Raw genomic sequence first — 17,365 nt, forward strand, 5'->3', positions numbered from 1 at the left:
TTTTAAAATAAAACAGGCGTTAAGACACCAAGTCAGGAGAGGAATGTTATCAGTGTAGTTCATATGTGAAGTTTAGTGATGTCAAAAGTACCAGTACTTCGATACCAAGTCAGTACTAAAATAAAAAAGATGTCATGATAACACTGTTTCTGCAGTACCGGTAGTACCGAGAACAGACTTAATTCAGTCGTCGCTCTGTACCTGACTGACAGACAAATGCTTAAAAATGTGCTTATGTGTTTGCTGTCCATGAAATAGACAATTCATCAAATTCAATTAAATAGTGATATGTCCTAGTGCGATTATTAAACCAATTTGTAATACAGGCTGCATGTGCTGCGTACTTCATCAGGAATGTGTTGAGCCACTTACAAGTTAAAAACACAGACTTATTAAAAACACCACATTTTATGAGCATCACGCGCTGTAAAAAACGGAATGGAAAACACAGAATATGGTATAAGGATTTAGAAAAAACATATATGCAAATTTTTTATTTTATTATGGGACGGGACGATATGGTTATCTCACGATTCGGTTCGATATCCAATATGAGGCTAACGATATAATCTCAATTCGATAATAACACTTCAATTACAAAAAATTACTGAAAAAAATGTGTGCGCAAAGTACACATCATTTCTCATCAAAATAAAGTTCTACTGTAATAAAGGTTACTGTCACTTTAAGAGTTCAACGAGGCACTCACAGTGTTCAGGTTCAGCGAACATCGTGAGATTAAAATTAATATTTCTTTTTTATCTGTCTGTAAAAAACAGAAATGTTATTAACACACATTATTCAGTGAAAGAGTCGCCGCCTCATCTTTGATGGACACACATTACACGGAGGAAACTTCAACTCAAGCACCGTTCATCAAAACAAGGCGATTTTCCCGTTATTCCAGTACTTATATTTCTAAAATCTAAATTCAAGCACTTTAAGGACCTTGTGTGAAGCCTGTAAACAGTGTAGAAAAAAGTGCAGTAGTGGTAAAATCAAGTGATAGAGAGATTATGATGTTTGACGGGTCATTTTATTCATGATCACATTTACAGAAAACAACATTGCAGATTTCGAAATATCGAGTTATGCCACGACATGGCTCTTAATTTTTTTGGGTTCATGATATATCAAAATTCAATATATAATTCAATATAATAAAGGAGTGTTCAATAGCATATTACCTTTTTTTGTTGTAACAAGAATTGTAAAATTTGACTGGTATTGTTAATGACTACTGAATTTTTGGTATCGTGACAACCCAAATGAAGCTTATCTGTATTGTGTGAATAAAACACATCACACATTAATGATTCTCACATTTATATTTATTCAACACAACTACACAACAAGTTTTATCCTGAAACACAGCATTAAAGCACAGCCCAATATATTCATTGAATGTTGTACCGTCAATTCACATATACACACACAACACACACGGATCTGTTGGTTTGATGGTCCGGAACTACATGAGATTATTAGTCTTTTCACATCTAATACATAGATAAAGCATTATTTATTTCCATTTAAAAGACCAGCCGCACCAAAGTCGTCCCTGACAGACCAGCGCAACGTGAAAAGAGTTAATGTTTTACAGCAGAGAGAGAGAGAGGAAACCATTAATATATACAGGGATAAAAATCAATCATTCTGTGATTAGAATTTTCTGTCAGTTCACGGGACGTTCAAGGACTTTTTCATTAGTCTAAACAGACACATAAAAGCCACATCATAAGAAACACTCCCACACACAGACACACACACACACACACAGACACTCTCACACACATACACCCTCAAACAGACAGACACACACACAAAAAGCACACACACCCTCAAACAGACAGACACACACACACACAGACACTCTCACATACACACACCCTCAAACAAACAGACACACACACAAAAACACACACACACACACACACACACACACACACACACCCTCAAACAGACAGACACACACACACACAAAAACACACACACACAACCTCAAACAGACAGACACACTCACACACACACACCCCTACACCCTCAAACAGACAGACAGACACACACTCACCCTCAAACAAACAAACAGACAGACAGACAGACACACACACACACACACCCTCAAACAGACAGACACACACACACACAGACACTCTCACACACACACACCCTCAAACAGACAGACACACACACACACACACAGACACTCTCACACACACACACCCTCAAACAGACAGACAACACACACACACACACACACACACACACACAGACACTCTCACACACACACACCCTCAAACAGACAGACACACACACAAAAACACACACACACACACACACAGACACACACCCTCAAACAGACAGACACACATGCACACACACACACACACACACAAACACACACACAGACACAGACACACCCTCAAACAGACAGACACACACACACACACAACCTCAAACAGACAGACACACTCACACACACACACACACCCCCACACCCTCAAACAGACAGACACACACACACTCACCCTCAAACAGACAGACACACACACACCCTGAAACAAACAGACAGACAGACACACACACACACACACACACACACACACACTCTCACTCTCACACTCACACTCACACACACACACACACACACTCACTCTCACACACACACACACACACTCTCACACACACACACACTCACACACACTCACACACACACACACACACACACATGTTGGTGCAGCTATCATTATGAGGACTCTCCATAGACATAATGATTTTTATACTGTACAAACTATAGATTCTATCCCCTAACCCTAACCCTACCCCTAAACCTAACCCTCACAAAAAACGTTCTACATTTTTACATTTTCAAAAAATCATCGTTTAATATGTTATTTCCCTTGTGAGGACCACTGGCTGGTCCCGACAATGTAGGTGATCTCAGGTTTTACTATCCTTGTGGGGACATTTGGTCCCCACAACGGAGGTTAAACCTGTACACACACTCACACTCACAGACACACACACACACACACACCCTCAAACAGACAGATTTCACTCTCCACTGGTTTTCGTCGAGTCCGAATATCTCGTGTTTCAGGACGTGAGCTCAGAGTAAGATTTAATGAACATGACGGCAATAAACTGGGATTTCCCTGACAGAAGCAGAAGAAAGTGTTTTTTATATTATTATAATATCCCTCAATTTTTTTCAGCCAGACATGTAAAAAGTGTCGAAATGCCTGAACTTGTGGGTAAGATGATACTCAAGACCTTAAATTAAGCCTATTTTTAAGACCTTTTTTGCATTGTGACACTATTTTCTTTAAAATTGAACGTATCTACTGTAGACATCCCCCAGTGGCTTTCTCAGTAGCTTACTGTAATACGAAAAATATCTTTCTCATTACTGCAAAGCGAAAAATAGACTGTAAAGTACATTTGTAAAGTAAAAAGAAATTTGTTTAATTTAACGTTTATATTGTATATCTATAAAGTAAATATTTTTCTTTGCTTAAGAAGAAAGATTTTTTCAAAGATGTTCATACAAATACCTGTATGTGGAGAATTGTAAAAATAAATCAAAATTTTTTTTTTTTAAGTACAATTAAAATTATAAATCATAGTATGATACTGCCTTTAATATGAGCTGATTTTATTTAAACTTTAAAATGAATATAATTGATTGTAATAAAAATATTTATTTTATGTTAAAAAATTAGAGTGGGATTTCAATTTTGCATTAAGTTAATGATACTTTAGATTTTATTTAGATTTACTTTGAGAAACTAGCTAGCAGTGTTTTCTTAAACTTTCATGAAGTCACAGACAGAGATTTAGATATTCTGTACATTAAATACTTCTCTAAAATAAAACTTTTATAACTTGCTCTGTGAATTACAGCAGACGGTGTGCAGCGTTTGCATTAGTCACTGTGGAAGAAGCTAACATGACTGCCTTTAAATGTGCATTTCAGTGTCTATAACATCTTACTAACCAACAACTCACAAACTGACAAAAACAAACCAAAACATTTCACAAAAACACAACAAGAAGGGTCATTCCTGAAGATAATTCCTATGATACATCACGATATGACTTTAGCCATCCAGTACGAATGATGATTCTTTGATTATAAATAACGTGAAGTCTCAGTGTCATCAGTGAGGCATTTGGGACAGAATCTCTTCTCTGATTTTACACAGGAAGAGAATAGAAGAGGGCCCAGTACAGAGCCCTGGTGCACCTCACGAGTGCAAATGTATGTTTGAAGGTGTGTGCGTGAGTGTGTTTTGTATATATGCATTTGTAAGCACAGCCAAAATGCTTAAATAGCTTAAATGAATCAACTGAGTTTACATAGTGAGCGAATATTCAAAGATTTCATGTAAATAAACAAGCGAAAATTTTCTGATATCAACTCCATTACATCTGTCTGACCAAAACCCGTCTGACCTTCAAGCAGATAAACATGTTTCAAAAATGCCAACACAAGTCTACATGGACAGCAGTCTTTTATCATCTTCAATAATGGAAACGAACACCGACGGGTGTCGAGAGTGTAAACGCAGTACTGGGTGAAAGGTCACGACTCCCTGATAACTGACCCCTTGACCCCTCAGACCATGAAACGATGTTCCTTGCCATCGTGGGCCATCAGAATGACGTTACGGTTGGAGGTCCAGATGAGCCGAGCTAGTTTGAGGGCGTTCTGAGATCCAGGCGATGCCGGCTGCACTGGAGGAACCTGATAGGTTTTAATACATCGCAGCTGAGGAGCTGAATTCAACATCCCAATGCTTCCTAAAAGAGATGTGTTCATCTGAGAGAGACAAAGAGAGAGAGAGAGAGAGAGAGAGAAATAAATATCTGCGTGCCACAGTACGAGAAACTAGGACTCTTATTCACTATCTATTTTTCCTATCCAGTCTATACAGTAGAATACTCTAAAAGTGTACTAATGTGTTGTTGAATTTGTACTTTTTTAATACTACCATGTATTCTTACTATTATTACTCATACTTAGGCTTGATGATTTGAACAAATCTCTAATACTGAGTAATAAACTTCAGTGTGCAACTACTGAACTTTGGAAAAATATAAAACTAATGATTTAAAGTTTATTGCAAAATATTCAGATATATTCAAATATAGAAGTAACTTGAGAGTGTAGGGACAGCGACTCGATTGCGTCATTCACAGTGCGTCATGGGAGTGGGCGTCGCTGCAGAGCTCTTTTGGTGCACTTTGTTGACTGCAATTCCCTGATTGTTGGATTTCCCCCTCAGGATTATGGGTAGTGTAGTTTTTCACCAGGAATTCCAGTATTAAACATGATTTTTAAACAATGAATTTGAAATGACATGGACTGATGGCTTCATCAGAAGCATATGCCATTGATTAACAACCTCGGAGCTCATGGCAGGTCTGTCTTTAAAGATTTACAAGTTATTGTTAATAATCGATTCCCATATTAATTTTTACATCAGGAACCACCCTGGTGGATGAAACCCATTGACATATATAGAGAACAGAATATTAGAGAGACTTAACCTCCTGAGACCCCGCGTCCACATGCGTGGACATTACGTTTTGGCTTCAATGTAGGCTATGCATGATTTAATTTCATTTAAAAGGACTGATCTCAGTTCAGGAGACTCTAGGCTGCCATTCAGTGGTTAAACTTTGAACGCACTGAGTCATGTAACAAAACAACATGGCGCCGATCTCAGCTGAGTTTATCTTTGGGAGAAATGCCAACAAAACTACATCTGGTAAGAAACCTCATTAAGTTTTTACATTGAAACCTGTTTGAGTCAAAAGATTAGAGTCTGAAGCACGCTGTTAAACACAATGACCACGTATGTGGACTACAGGCTCATTTTCAGTTCAAATATCCAATATTCACTGTCTGTGCATTATCACATTGAGAATAAACTGATGCATCCAAAAACTGATAAATGTTGCTTTCAGAGGCTTTATATGGAGTTAGGATGAAAATAAGGTGCATTTCAAACTGTTCTGAGACCAGTGCAGACAGACAGCACACTGGAGGTTAAGTAATGCACTAAATAGGGAGCAAGGGAGCATCCTATAGCTCTCTATGCAGTTAAGTGCATTCACTCCTAAAATCTGATCAAAAGTTCAGTTTCAGGCTGCAGATGATGTTTGGATCACTCAACATGTTTGACAGACATGAGACAATGATAATCAGTACATAGATTCAGAATTTATAATGTATCATTTTATTTTAACATGGTTGACAGTGATTGGATGATGCTGGACATTACTTTGAATCTGAATTAATTATGCTAATTTCTGATGTAATGTCTGTAACGTCTCAAAAACATGAAAAATCAACACTCCTGGAAACATCATAAACTATTTGATAATTGTTTTTGAAAATTTCACAAATTAGTGCTGCTGTCCACATATGTGGACATCAATTTTTAGCATGTTTATTAGAGGCTACTAGTTACAAATCAAAAAGAAGAATGGAAAATGCACACAGCAGTCACTCTCGGGTCTCAGGAGGTTAAGCGTGCAGGACCTTTAACTTGGACCAGTAAGCAACGGTTAATGTTTTTTTGTATTGTTGCTTTAATAACACTGTATGTAAAACAGACACATGGCAGTAGGTGAAAAATCTGTCTTGTCAATTTGACATGAGATGAGATGGTGCCATGTAAGATAGAGTTCACACACACTGAGTCAGTGAGTCTACAAACCTTCCAAGACATAAGACACACAGACAAGCACACATAAACACACACACTCCATTGCTCCAGAGAGGAGTAAAACTACAGCGGTGTCAGACGCCCAGTCGCCCTCACAACAGCCTGGGCAACCGAGAGGCGGCAGACTGGGACGCCTAAAGACCCTGGAGGGTTTGAGAATTCATTAGCAAATACACACACACACACACACACACACACACACGGCCTGGATTACCCTTACAGTAATGATACCATTAGACTGGAAGACCTTCTTTTGCACACACACACAGGAAGAGAAGACGACTCGACTGTGTTTTTGAAAGATCTTCTCAGACAGGTGTGTTGACAGGACTTCAACTGTTCTAGAATCAGCTGGTGAGTTTCTGAATGACAGATAAATGAGTTGAGAGTGCAGTGAACTGCTTGGAGATCAGTGTTGTTTACCTGCCAGAATGAGATGTGACTGTCAGCGTTGGAGTAGGTGGCGAGGTAGCGCCCGTCTGGCGCGAAGGAAACTGCTGTTATAGGTCCTTTATGCCCGTGGATGTGCTGTGGAATTAAAAACAGGCAAATATTAAGACACAAAAATCCTATGATCAGAGAAAAATAAATCAAGCATAAAGAACATATGTTGTCAGAGCGGGGACTCAAACTTTTATAGCCCACTTGAGCACTATGGCTAAGTATGTGCTAACCGTTAGGCCACGGCTTCAACGCAACATAATAGTTCATTTTAACACTCTAGACTGTCATTTAAGGGTTAAACTTCTGGCGCACCGAGTCACGAGACACAACAACATGACGTCTATTTCTGTGAAGCGCTCCTACGGACGCAGTGCAAACAAAAGTGCCTCTGATAAGAAATCTCTTTATGTTTTTTCATTGAAACCTATTTGGGTGTACAGAGTAGCGTCTCTAGTTTTGTTTGATATGCTGCTTTAAAAAATCTGTTCATTTTCGCATGTCAGCGCGCTGATAAACATGATGTCCACATATGTGGACACTTGCACCACATTTCCTCAAAAGTAGAAAACATGTTAATTATTTTGAATAACTTTCAACATTAACACATCTGTGGTTCATTTATCTTTATTTTAATATACATTTTGTTATGGGGCCTGGGTAGCTCGTATTGACATTGACTACCACCCCTGGAGTCGCGAGTTTGAATCCAGGGCGTGCTGAGTGACTCCAGCCAGGTCTCCTAAGCAACCAAATTGGTCCAGTTGCTAGGGAGGGTAGAGTCACATGGGGTAACCTCCTCGTGGTCGCGATTAGTGGTTCTCGCTCTCAATGGGGCGTGTGGTAATTTGTGCGTGGATCGCGGAGTAGCATGAGCCTCCACATGCTGTGAGTCTCCACGGTGTCATGCACAACGAGTCACGTGATAAAATGCACGGATTGACAGACAAGGCGACTGAGACTTGTCCTCTGCCACCCGGATGGAGGTGAGTAACCACGCCACCACGAGGACCTACTAAGCAGTGGGAATTGGGCATTCCAAATTGGGAGAAAAGGGGATAAAAAAAATAAATAAAATATATATATATATATTCAATTTAGAGCACAAGAGTAACTATGCATATTAAAGTTTTAAACCAGAGTCAGTTTTCAGGATGAAAATTAGTTTGAACAAAACAAGCATTGATACCGAGAACACAAGGAACAATATCAGAAACTTTAAGAGCGTACGCCTACATGTACAGCATTAAGTGTGTGCAATTTCACATTTCATGTCAGGACAGAATAGCTGTATGAGTGTTGACATCCACTCAAATCCATCTGTATAATCGTGAGTAAATGTGTCATGTTGAAATGAATGCCAGCTTATTTGTGTGATGGACGAACCAACATTTTCTGGTCAGCTCTGGAGATGATATACAATAATCTGCGCTATTTATCATGAGAAAACGGCCCGATCTGCCCTCACAATGGAGCGATTGAATTAAAGAGAAATGCACCTTTATGAGACATCAAATAAAAGTAATCTCTGACAATTAGAGATCAAACGAAATGAAAACGCAGTTGCCTGACCCTGTTTTTAATAACAGTCTGACTGCAGAAATAAAGGCACAGAATGCAGTTGTATGGAAGATACTGGCCTGTCAGATCACGACTCATCATCAAAAACGTCACCAGACAGCATAATACAGATTTCATTTCTTTGTAAAAAATAAACAATTTATGACTGACAAAAATGTGCAATGCTACTCCGAGTGTGAACTGCTCCGATGGAATATCTCTTCTATGGAATTAATAGATCAGCACTTTTTCTGATTTTGAAACTCAAATTGAGAACATTTGCTGCATTTTTTGTGTTGTTTTGCTGTGAAAACTCTCAAATAATCAGAATATACTTGGGTAATTTGTTTAAATGACAGTAGAAGTACAATTACCTGTAAATAGTTTAGTGCATAATAACTGAATATGCATTAAGAAAGCATATATAATAAATACAAACCGAAATAGCATATAGAGGTGAAACCTGTGATATGGCTAGTACGAGTAAAATTATTTTCTTATTTATTATAAAATAAAAACTTTTAGCCTCAGCAAATAATTAACATTAACATTAAATAAGGAATCAATCACGATGCAATTACAATAAGGAACTTTTTCCTAATTGTTAAAAAAAAAAAAATGTTTTTAGTTTATCACTACAGGGATGCTGATGATTTTAAAATAAAATGTAAGAGTTTTTGAGACCTTTTTAAAGACCTGAACAAATAAAATGAGTACAGTATGTCCATACCAGATCATTTATTGTTTTATGTACCAATATATCAGCACATACGAATTAGAGGTCGACCGACGTTGGATATTGCTGATACAATAATATGTAATAAAATGTATATATTAAACGTGTTAAAAATGTCCTTAGCATTTTCTTCCTGTGATGGGCACAGACATAGAGGCAACAAGAACCCAAATTTCCAATAATAACCAGGATAATCAAATGAAGATTTGGTGCATAACGCAGGAGTTTTAACTATAAACAAGGCGGAAATACACCGGGGACTCTTATTTTGAAAATGTGTGTACTCCCAGTTGCTCACATATATAGATAAGGGAAATAAAATATGCACTCTTAAAATCATCTACAACTTATTACTATATACATACTGTAAAATGAACATTGTCATAAAACAAGAATAAGCAGTAATAAACTGATTTTGAACCGTTCTGAAACCGCAGGAAACACTGTATCACGAGCTCAATGTGCAACAGTGCCGCGTCTTCACTTTGAAGTGTGCAGCACATACAGACTACAGATATTTAAGACTTTTTATGGCCTTAAATTTTAAAAAGCGTATTTAAGACATTTTAAGACTTTTAAATCTACATGTGGAAAATGAGGAAAAAGTGCTAAAATGATTCAAAATTGCTACCGCAAATAATGCAAGAAGTGTCAGAATTTGCATTATTAATTGCGTTGTTTTATTGCGTAATTAAAATAAATAAAATGCACTAAATTGCATCAGGTTATTTACAGACATAATGATGAAGATCTGCACAGCATCAGGGAACTTGTGCACAACACACACAATGCAGTAGTAATTAGTAAATGCAGTAGACTGCTGTCGTCCGGCTGTCCACTTCACAGATCAAAGATAGGACAGATGGTCATGCGGACAGAACACACACACACACACACACACACACACACACACACACACACACACACACACACACACACACAACATTACAGACTCAATGCTTTTTATACTTAAACCTAACACTCACACAAACCTGTTTACATACATTTATGTACCTTTTAAACTAGTGAGGACAGCTAAAAATCTCCTCATACGTCGATTTTAAAACAAATCATGTTTCACTATATAAGTGTAGATTTTAGTTCTAGTTTTAGGACAAATTTTACACTCTAAACACTAGTGGCGATTTCTTTAACACCGCACATAAAGCACGGCTTCCCCCAAAAAATGATGCAGCAATGAGAAGTTTAAAGCTGAAGTATGAAACTTTTTCTGTGTTAAAATACTTCTATCCCAGCTTAATATGCAGAGACAACTATGAGTAAGCCATTCACAGGTTAAATTCTCAAAAACTGTAAACACTGTCTCTTTGGCACTATAAAAATTCCTGTGTTTGTTTTGAGAGACCCGCCCCCAACAACGTTACTCAACCAATGGCGTGAGTTAGGAACGGGGCTATCTGACAGCCGGCAGGCGAGGGCAGAAAGACGCTTTGAAAACAATGTTTATTTTTCACTTTTTTCTACATTAATTTGTCAATAGAAGTCAGTGGACGCACGGCCATACAGCACTACTGACACTGCTTCAATTGGACTCTATGGTAGGTCCCATTCACATCAATGGAACAAAAGATTGATGTTGATTGGATGAGAGGCTCTAAACACACCATTTTTGGGTGCCGAACTCCAACTGGACTGCAGCAAATGGCCAATAATTTAAATGGTGATGTACATGATTGATAGCATATGCAATTGAGGGTTTCTGCAGGTTTAATGAAGGTACATTTAAGACTTTTTAAAGAACTTTTTAAGACCAACTAAAGGAAATTTAAGGAATGAAAAGGAAACGCAATGTCATGGCTTCACTCTCTAAATGTACATGCCAAGGGAGCACAAGAACAGTCATGTATACTGTATACAATAGTAACACTTCAGAGTTTAAAAACAACAGATCTCCATTACTTTTTAATTCATTTTACAAAAAGATAAGGCTTGCATACCTCTGCCCCTAACCACCAGAATATGGAAATAACTTTTACCTTCTAATCAGGCCCATTCTATCAGCTGTTTCACTTGAATAGTGTTTAAACAACACCCACAAAATATACTTCAAAGCTCTGGATGAGTTATCCCCACCAATCAAGTAAAAACAAGATTTTATTCAAATACATTTTGTCATTAAATGTAGAAGCTCAACAAAAGGACCATTTATGATTTTTGTTTTCTTTTAAGAACCTCCCTTTGATTCTGCAATCTAAATACCTTGTCCTAGATTAGCCAGTAATATATAAATTTACAGATATTTACACACTGTGCCACTCATTTGACATGCCTCACGAATGGCAGAAAGATATGCCAAAGTTGGTGTCCGCACACAAGTGTGGATTATCTTTTGAACTATAGGTGGCGCTGTCTCCAAACTGCTCAGGTACGTTCAGGACATGATGTCAATAATGCATACCAAATTTCTTATAAATCTGACATTGCATTCAAAAGATATTTAACTTTAAGATAAAAATCAATGTGCCAAAGAGGCAGTATGGCAGATATGGGAAAAGTTATATATTTGATGGGCTGGTTTGAGTATTTCTGTAATTGCTGATCTCCTGGGATTTTCACACACAACAGTCTCTAGAATTTACTCCGAATGGTGCCAAAAAAAAAAAAAAAAAAACATCCAGTGAGCGTCAGTTCTGCGGATGGAAACGCCTTGTTGATGCGAGAGGTCAACAGAGAATGGCCAGACTGGTTCGAACTGACAAAGTCAGAATCAGAATGAACTTTATTGCCAAGTATGCTTACACATACAAAGAATTTGTCTTGGTGACAGAAGCTTCCAGTGCACAAACAATACAACAACAAGACAGAGATAATAAAAAAATTTAATACAAATATAAAGCGAATAGAAAATATAAGTATATATAGAAATACATAATAAGAAATAAAAAAATAAAAAATAAAATATATATATATATATATATATAATATATATATATATATATATATATATATATATATATATATATATATATATATATATATATATATATATATATATATATATATATACGTATGTACAAATACAAATCTGTTATATACAGATAGTGAAAGGGAATGTAATGGCAGAAGAGGTAGGATATGTTGGATAAATATAAATAGACTAAGATGTGTATTGCACATAATTATTGCTCAATGGGGCAGTTTTAACTGTTCATGAGATGGATAGCCTGGGGGAAAAACTGTTCCTGTGCCTGACGGTTCTGGTGCTCAGAGCTCTGTAGCGTCGGCCAGAAGGCAACAGTTCAAAAAGGTAATGGACAGGGTGAGTGGGGTCCTGAGTGATTTTTTCCAGTCCATTTCCTCACTCTGGAAGTGTATAGTTCTTGAAGGGAGGGCAGGGGGCAACCAATAATCTGCTCAGCAGTTCAGACTGTCCTTTGTAGTCTGATTTTGTAGCTGAACCAAACCAGACAGTTACTGAAGTGTAGAGGACAGACTCAATGACTGCTGAGTAGAACTGTATCAGTAGCGCCTGTGGCAGGTTGAACTTCCTCAACTGGCGAATTAAGTACAACCTCTACTGGGCCTTTTTCACAATGGAGTCTATGTGGTCTCCCACTTCATGTCCTGTGAGACGGTAGTGCCCAGGAACCTGAATGACTCCAGTGCTGCCACAGTGCTGTTTAGAATGGTGAGCGGGGTCAGTGTTGGGGTGTTCCTCCTAAAGTCCACAATCATCTCCACTGTTTTGAGCGTGTTCAGCTCCAGGTTGTTTTGAGTGCACCAGAAATCCAGCTGTTAAACCTCCCTTCTGTATACAGACTCATCATCATCCTGGATGAGGCCGATGACAGTAGTGTCGTCTGCAAACTTCAGGAGCTTGACAGAGGGGTCCTTGGCGGTGCCGTCATTTGTGTACAGGGAGAAGAGTAGTGGGGAGAGCACACATCCCTGGGGGGCACCAATGCTGATTGTACATGTACTGGAAGTGAATTTCCCCAGTCTCACTAGCTGCTGCTGCTTATCTGTCAGAGAGCTGGTAATCCACTGAAAGACAGAGGCTGGAACAGAGAGTTGGTTTAATTTAGTCCAGGGATCCATGCATATGTCCCTGGTCTGTCCAGATGTTGCAGGATATGATGCAATCCCATGTTGACTGCATCATCCACAGACCTGTTTGCTCGATAAGCAAATTGAAGGGGATCCAGAAAGGGTCCAGTGATGTCCTTCGGTTGGGCCAACACTAGTCTCTCAAATGACTTCATGACCACAGATGTCAGAGCGACAGGTCTGTAGTCATTAAGTCCTGTGATTTTGGGTTTCTTAGGGACAGTGATGATGGTGGAGTGTTTGAAGCAGCAGGGAACATCACACTGCTCCAGTGATCTGTTGAAGATCTGTGTGAAGATGGGGGCCAGCTGGTCAGCACAGGATTTTAGACAAGTGGGTGAAACACTGTCTGGGCCCGGTGCTTTCCTTGACTTTTTTTCTGGAAGACCTGGCACACATCCTCCTCACAGATCATAAGTGCAGGTTGAGTACCAGGAGGGGGAGGAGGGTGGTTGCAGGAGGTGTTGATGTTTGTGTGAAGTGAAAGTCAGAGCGGGTGTGGGGTGTGAGACTGGGCTTTTCATATCTACAGTAAAACACATTCAGGTCGTCAGCCTGTTGTTTATTCCCTACATATATAGATATCCTTGAAATCCTCTTGATCCAAGGAATCCACAGACACATGAGTTTAGGACATACGGTTCAAAAGTTACGGGCAAAAATAGCAATTTTTCAGATTTCTTGACCCATAGGTGGAACTGTCACCAAACTTTGCATGTACCCTCAGATCATGGTCCTGATGAATCATACAAAGTTTAGTCAATACGACAAACCATCAGCAAGATATAGCCTTACTTCCTATTTTATGTCGACCTTGTTAAATTTGTGTAAATGCAACATTTAACACAATCTAAAACCAAAATTTGGTATTATTCATTCTGTGCATATCAGTCTGGAGATTATTTTGAGCCACTGTTTAGGCAAATCATGCAAAGTTTGCAGGAATAGTACCAAATAAACGATAAACGCCATAATCCAAGATGGCAGCCACTGTAATGGGATGTGTTTTAATTTAAAAGGCCCATTTGTATCAACAGGAGGAGCGTAATTAAACGCAAAAGAATTTCTAGGACAAATGGTTCAAAAGATACGTGCAAAAGAGAGAGAGAGAGAGAGAGAGAGAGAGAGAGAGAGAGAGAGAGAGAGAGGGTTACCTGGCATTTCCCAGTGCGGACATCGTAAAGCGCAACTGAACCCTGACGGGCGCCAACGGCGATACGGTAACTGCGATCGCAATACGCAACCATATAAAACCTGCAGTGAGAGAGAGAAAAGCCATCCCATTTGAGTTTACATACAATTCAATTCAATGCAAATCTACACAAAATTCTGCATCATATTTATTGCCCAAGAAGACAGATTCTTATGAAAACTATCAAGAAATGTCAAGAGTCTAATTTACCCCAAAATCAAAAGAAAACAATAAGAATTTTTGCATAAAAAAGGATATTTTTAAGACTGAGTTTTTGCATTATGGTATACTTTTTCATTACAATTAACTAAACTGCCTGGCCAAAAAACAAAGTTGCCATTTGTATTTAAATTAGCAGATACTTAAGAGTCTATGATAGGATCATTATAGCAGTAATTAATATGTTTCAGCTGGCAACAATTCTTTTAACCCTAACTGATGCAGAGTGTAGCTTCTCATTTCTTTTTTTTTTCTCCCCAATTTGGAATGCCCAATCCCCAATGCGCTCTAAGTCCTCATGGTGGTGTAGTGACTCGTCTCAATCCGGGTGGCGGAGGACGAATTTCAGTTGCCTCCGCTTCTGAGACCGTCAATCCTCACATCTTATCACGTGGCTTGTTCATCACGTTACCGCAGAGACGTAGCAAGTGTGGAGGCCCTCGCTATTCTCTGCGGCATCCACGCACAACTCACCACGTGCCCCACGGAGAGCGAGACCACGCATTAAGGCGACCACGAGGAGGTTACCCCATGTGACTCTACCCTGCCTAGCAACCTGGCCAATTTGGTTGCTTAGAAGACCTGGCTGGAGTCACTCAGCACACCCTGAATTCGAACTGAATCTGATTTAACTAATAACACACAAATTATTGTATTGCTCTTGTACATATTGAATACATCATTCAAACATTCACAGAGTAGGTTAGAAAAAGTAAGTGAACCCCTAGACTAATGGCATCAACAAAAGCTAAATTGATTCAGGAGTTGGCAAACCTGGCATCCAATTAATGAAACGAGATTGGAGGTGTGGGTTAGAGCTACTTTGACTTATAAAAAGCACTCATTCACAAGAAGCATCTGCTGATGTGGACCATGCTTTGCAAAAAAAGAGATCTCAGAAGACCTACAATCAAGAATTGTTGCTTTGCATAAAGCAGGAAAGGGTTACAAAGTTATCTCGAAGAGCTTAGATATTCATCTGTCCACAGTTAGACAAACTGTCTATAAATGGAGATGATTTAGTACTATAGGTACTCTCTCTAGAAGTGGCCGTCCAGTCAAGATGACTCAAAGGGCACACCGCAGAATGATCAATGAGATAATAAAGAACCCTAGAGTGACAGATAAAGACTGGAACTGGTTAACATCTCTGTTCATGAGTCTACTATACGGAAATTATAATAGTCTGTGTGTTGTTATCTTAAGCACATTGTGTTTGTCTATACTTGTGACTTAGATGAAGATGAGATCACATTTTATGAGCAATTAATGCAGCAAACCGGCTAATTCCAAAGGGTTCACATACTTTTTCTTGCCACTGTATATATTACAGATATATTTGGGCACTTTTATCACTGTGGACTTCTATAAATTTACACTCTAATTTATTTAATTTGTCTTCTAATAATGTCCAACAGTGTATGTACATGCATCACAGGAGATTTATGTCATTCAAGTCATGAAAGTTCACACCACAATGTCATTTATAGCACATCTCAAATTCTGTATTGTGTTTAATAGAATACTGTGGAAATGACACTGATGGAAATTACATTTTTAATATTCTTCAAATAAAAATGACCGAAGGATAATTTCATAGCTAACATTTTACGTATCCAAAATACAGAATTTCATATTATTTTCACACTTTTTTGTATAACTTTCTTTGCTTTGTCTCATATTTCATCTCAAAAATGCCTTTCACTGACACTTTTGTACACTTGGTAAACTAGTACACTAACTTTTGGAATAACTTTTTTAGGGGCAAAATTGTTTGGTGTGGTGGAAATGATGCCACAACTGTCGCAACTTTTAAAAAATTGCTAGAAATCATTTTAACACATTAAATATGGAAATGGCTTCTGTTTATTTCACTCTTTGTTTAGATGATCATAGTTTTAAACTTGTAATAAACTGTATTTTTATAATGGATTTTCATAGTTTAATATTGAAAGTCTGGGTCTGGGACAAGGCCAAAACAGTAACATCTATACATAAAAGGCATTTGAAAAGTACCAAAAAAGTCAGTTTTAATGTGACCTTCATTTAACAAAAAGAATAAAGTTAAAATCTGTTTGCTTTAAATATAAAATCAACCCATGGATTGATGAGTTTATTTCTTATTTTGACTGAAATGTATATTTTGTAAATATACTTCATGGTAGAACATGTTCTTGATAGTTATCGTGAGATTCACCAAACATTATTATGTAATGCATTACACTCAGTAATACACTTACACACACACACACACACACACACACACACACACACACACACACACACACACTGACCTGCAGACAGCTGGGAAACAGTCGGACAGACCTTTCTTCTTCACTAGAGATCCTTCAATACAGTACATGAGGATATCCATCACCTACAGGAGACACAGAAACCGTTTCTGTAGGGAAA

At 38.2% G+C, this 17,365-nt stretch overlaps 1 protein-coding gene across 3 annotated transcripts in view; it reads right to left on the bottom strand.

Moving 5' to 3' along the window:
• Window positions 1–1,313: 1,313 nt before the first annotated feature.
• LOC127429231 (WD repeat-containing protein 7-like) overlaps window positions 1,314–17,365 on the bottom strand; it is a 157,041-nt gene continuing 140,989 nt past the window's right edge. For all 3 annotated transcript variants that reach the window (XM_051678125.1, XM_051678124.1, XM_051678123.1), the window contains 4 exons: window positions 17,248–17,330; window positions 14,697–14,796; window positions 7,161–7,265; window positions 1,314–4,822 (listed from right to left, as the gene is read on the bottom strand). In XM_051678125.1, the coding sequence (XP_051534085.1) occupies window positions 4,619–4,822; window positions 7,161–7,265; window positions 14,697–14,796; window positions 17,248–17,330 (492 nt within the window). In that variant the 3' untranslated portion in view covers window positions 1,314–4,618. The remainder of the gene's footprint in view (window positions 4,823–7,160; window positions 7,266–14,696; window positions 14,797–17,247; window positions 17,331–17,365) is intronic.

The sequence above is a fragment of the Myxocyprinus asiaticus genome, chromosome 38 (assembly GCF_019703515.2).
Source record: "Myxocyprinus asiaticus isolate MX2 ecotype Aquarium Trade chromosome 38, UBuf_Myxa_2, whole genome shotgun sequence".
Classification (NCBI taxonomy): domain Eukaryota; kingdom Metazoa; phylum Chordata; class Actinopteri; order Cypriniformes; family Catostomidae; genus Myxocyprinus; species Myxocyprinus asiaticus.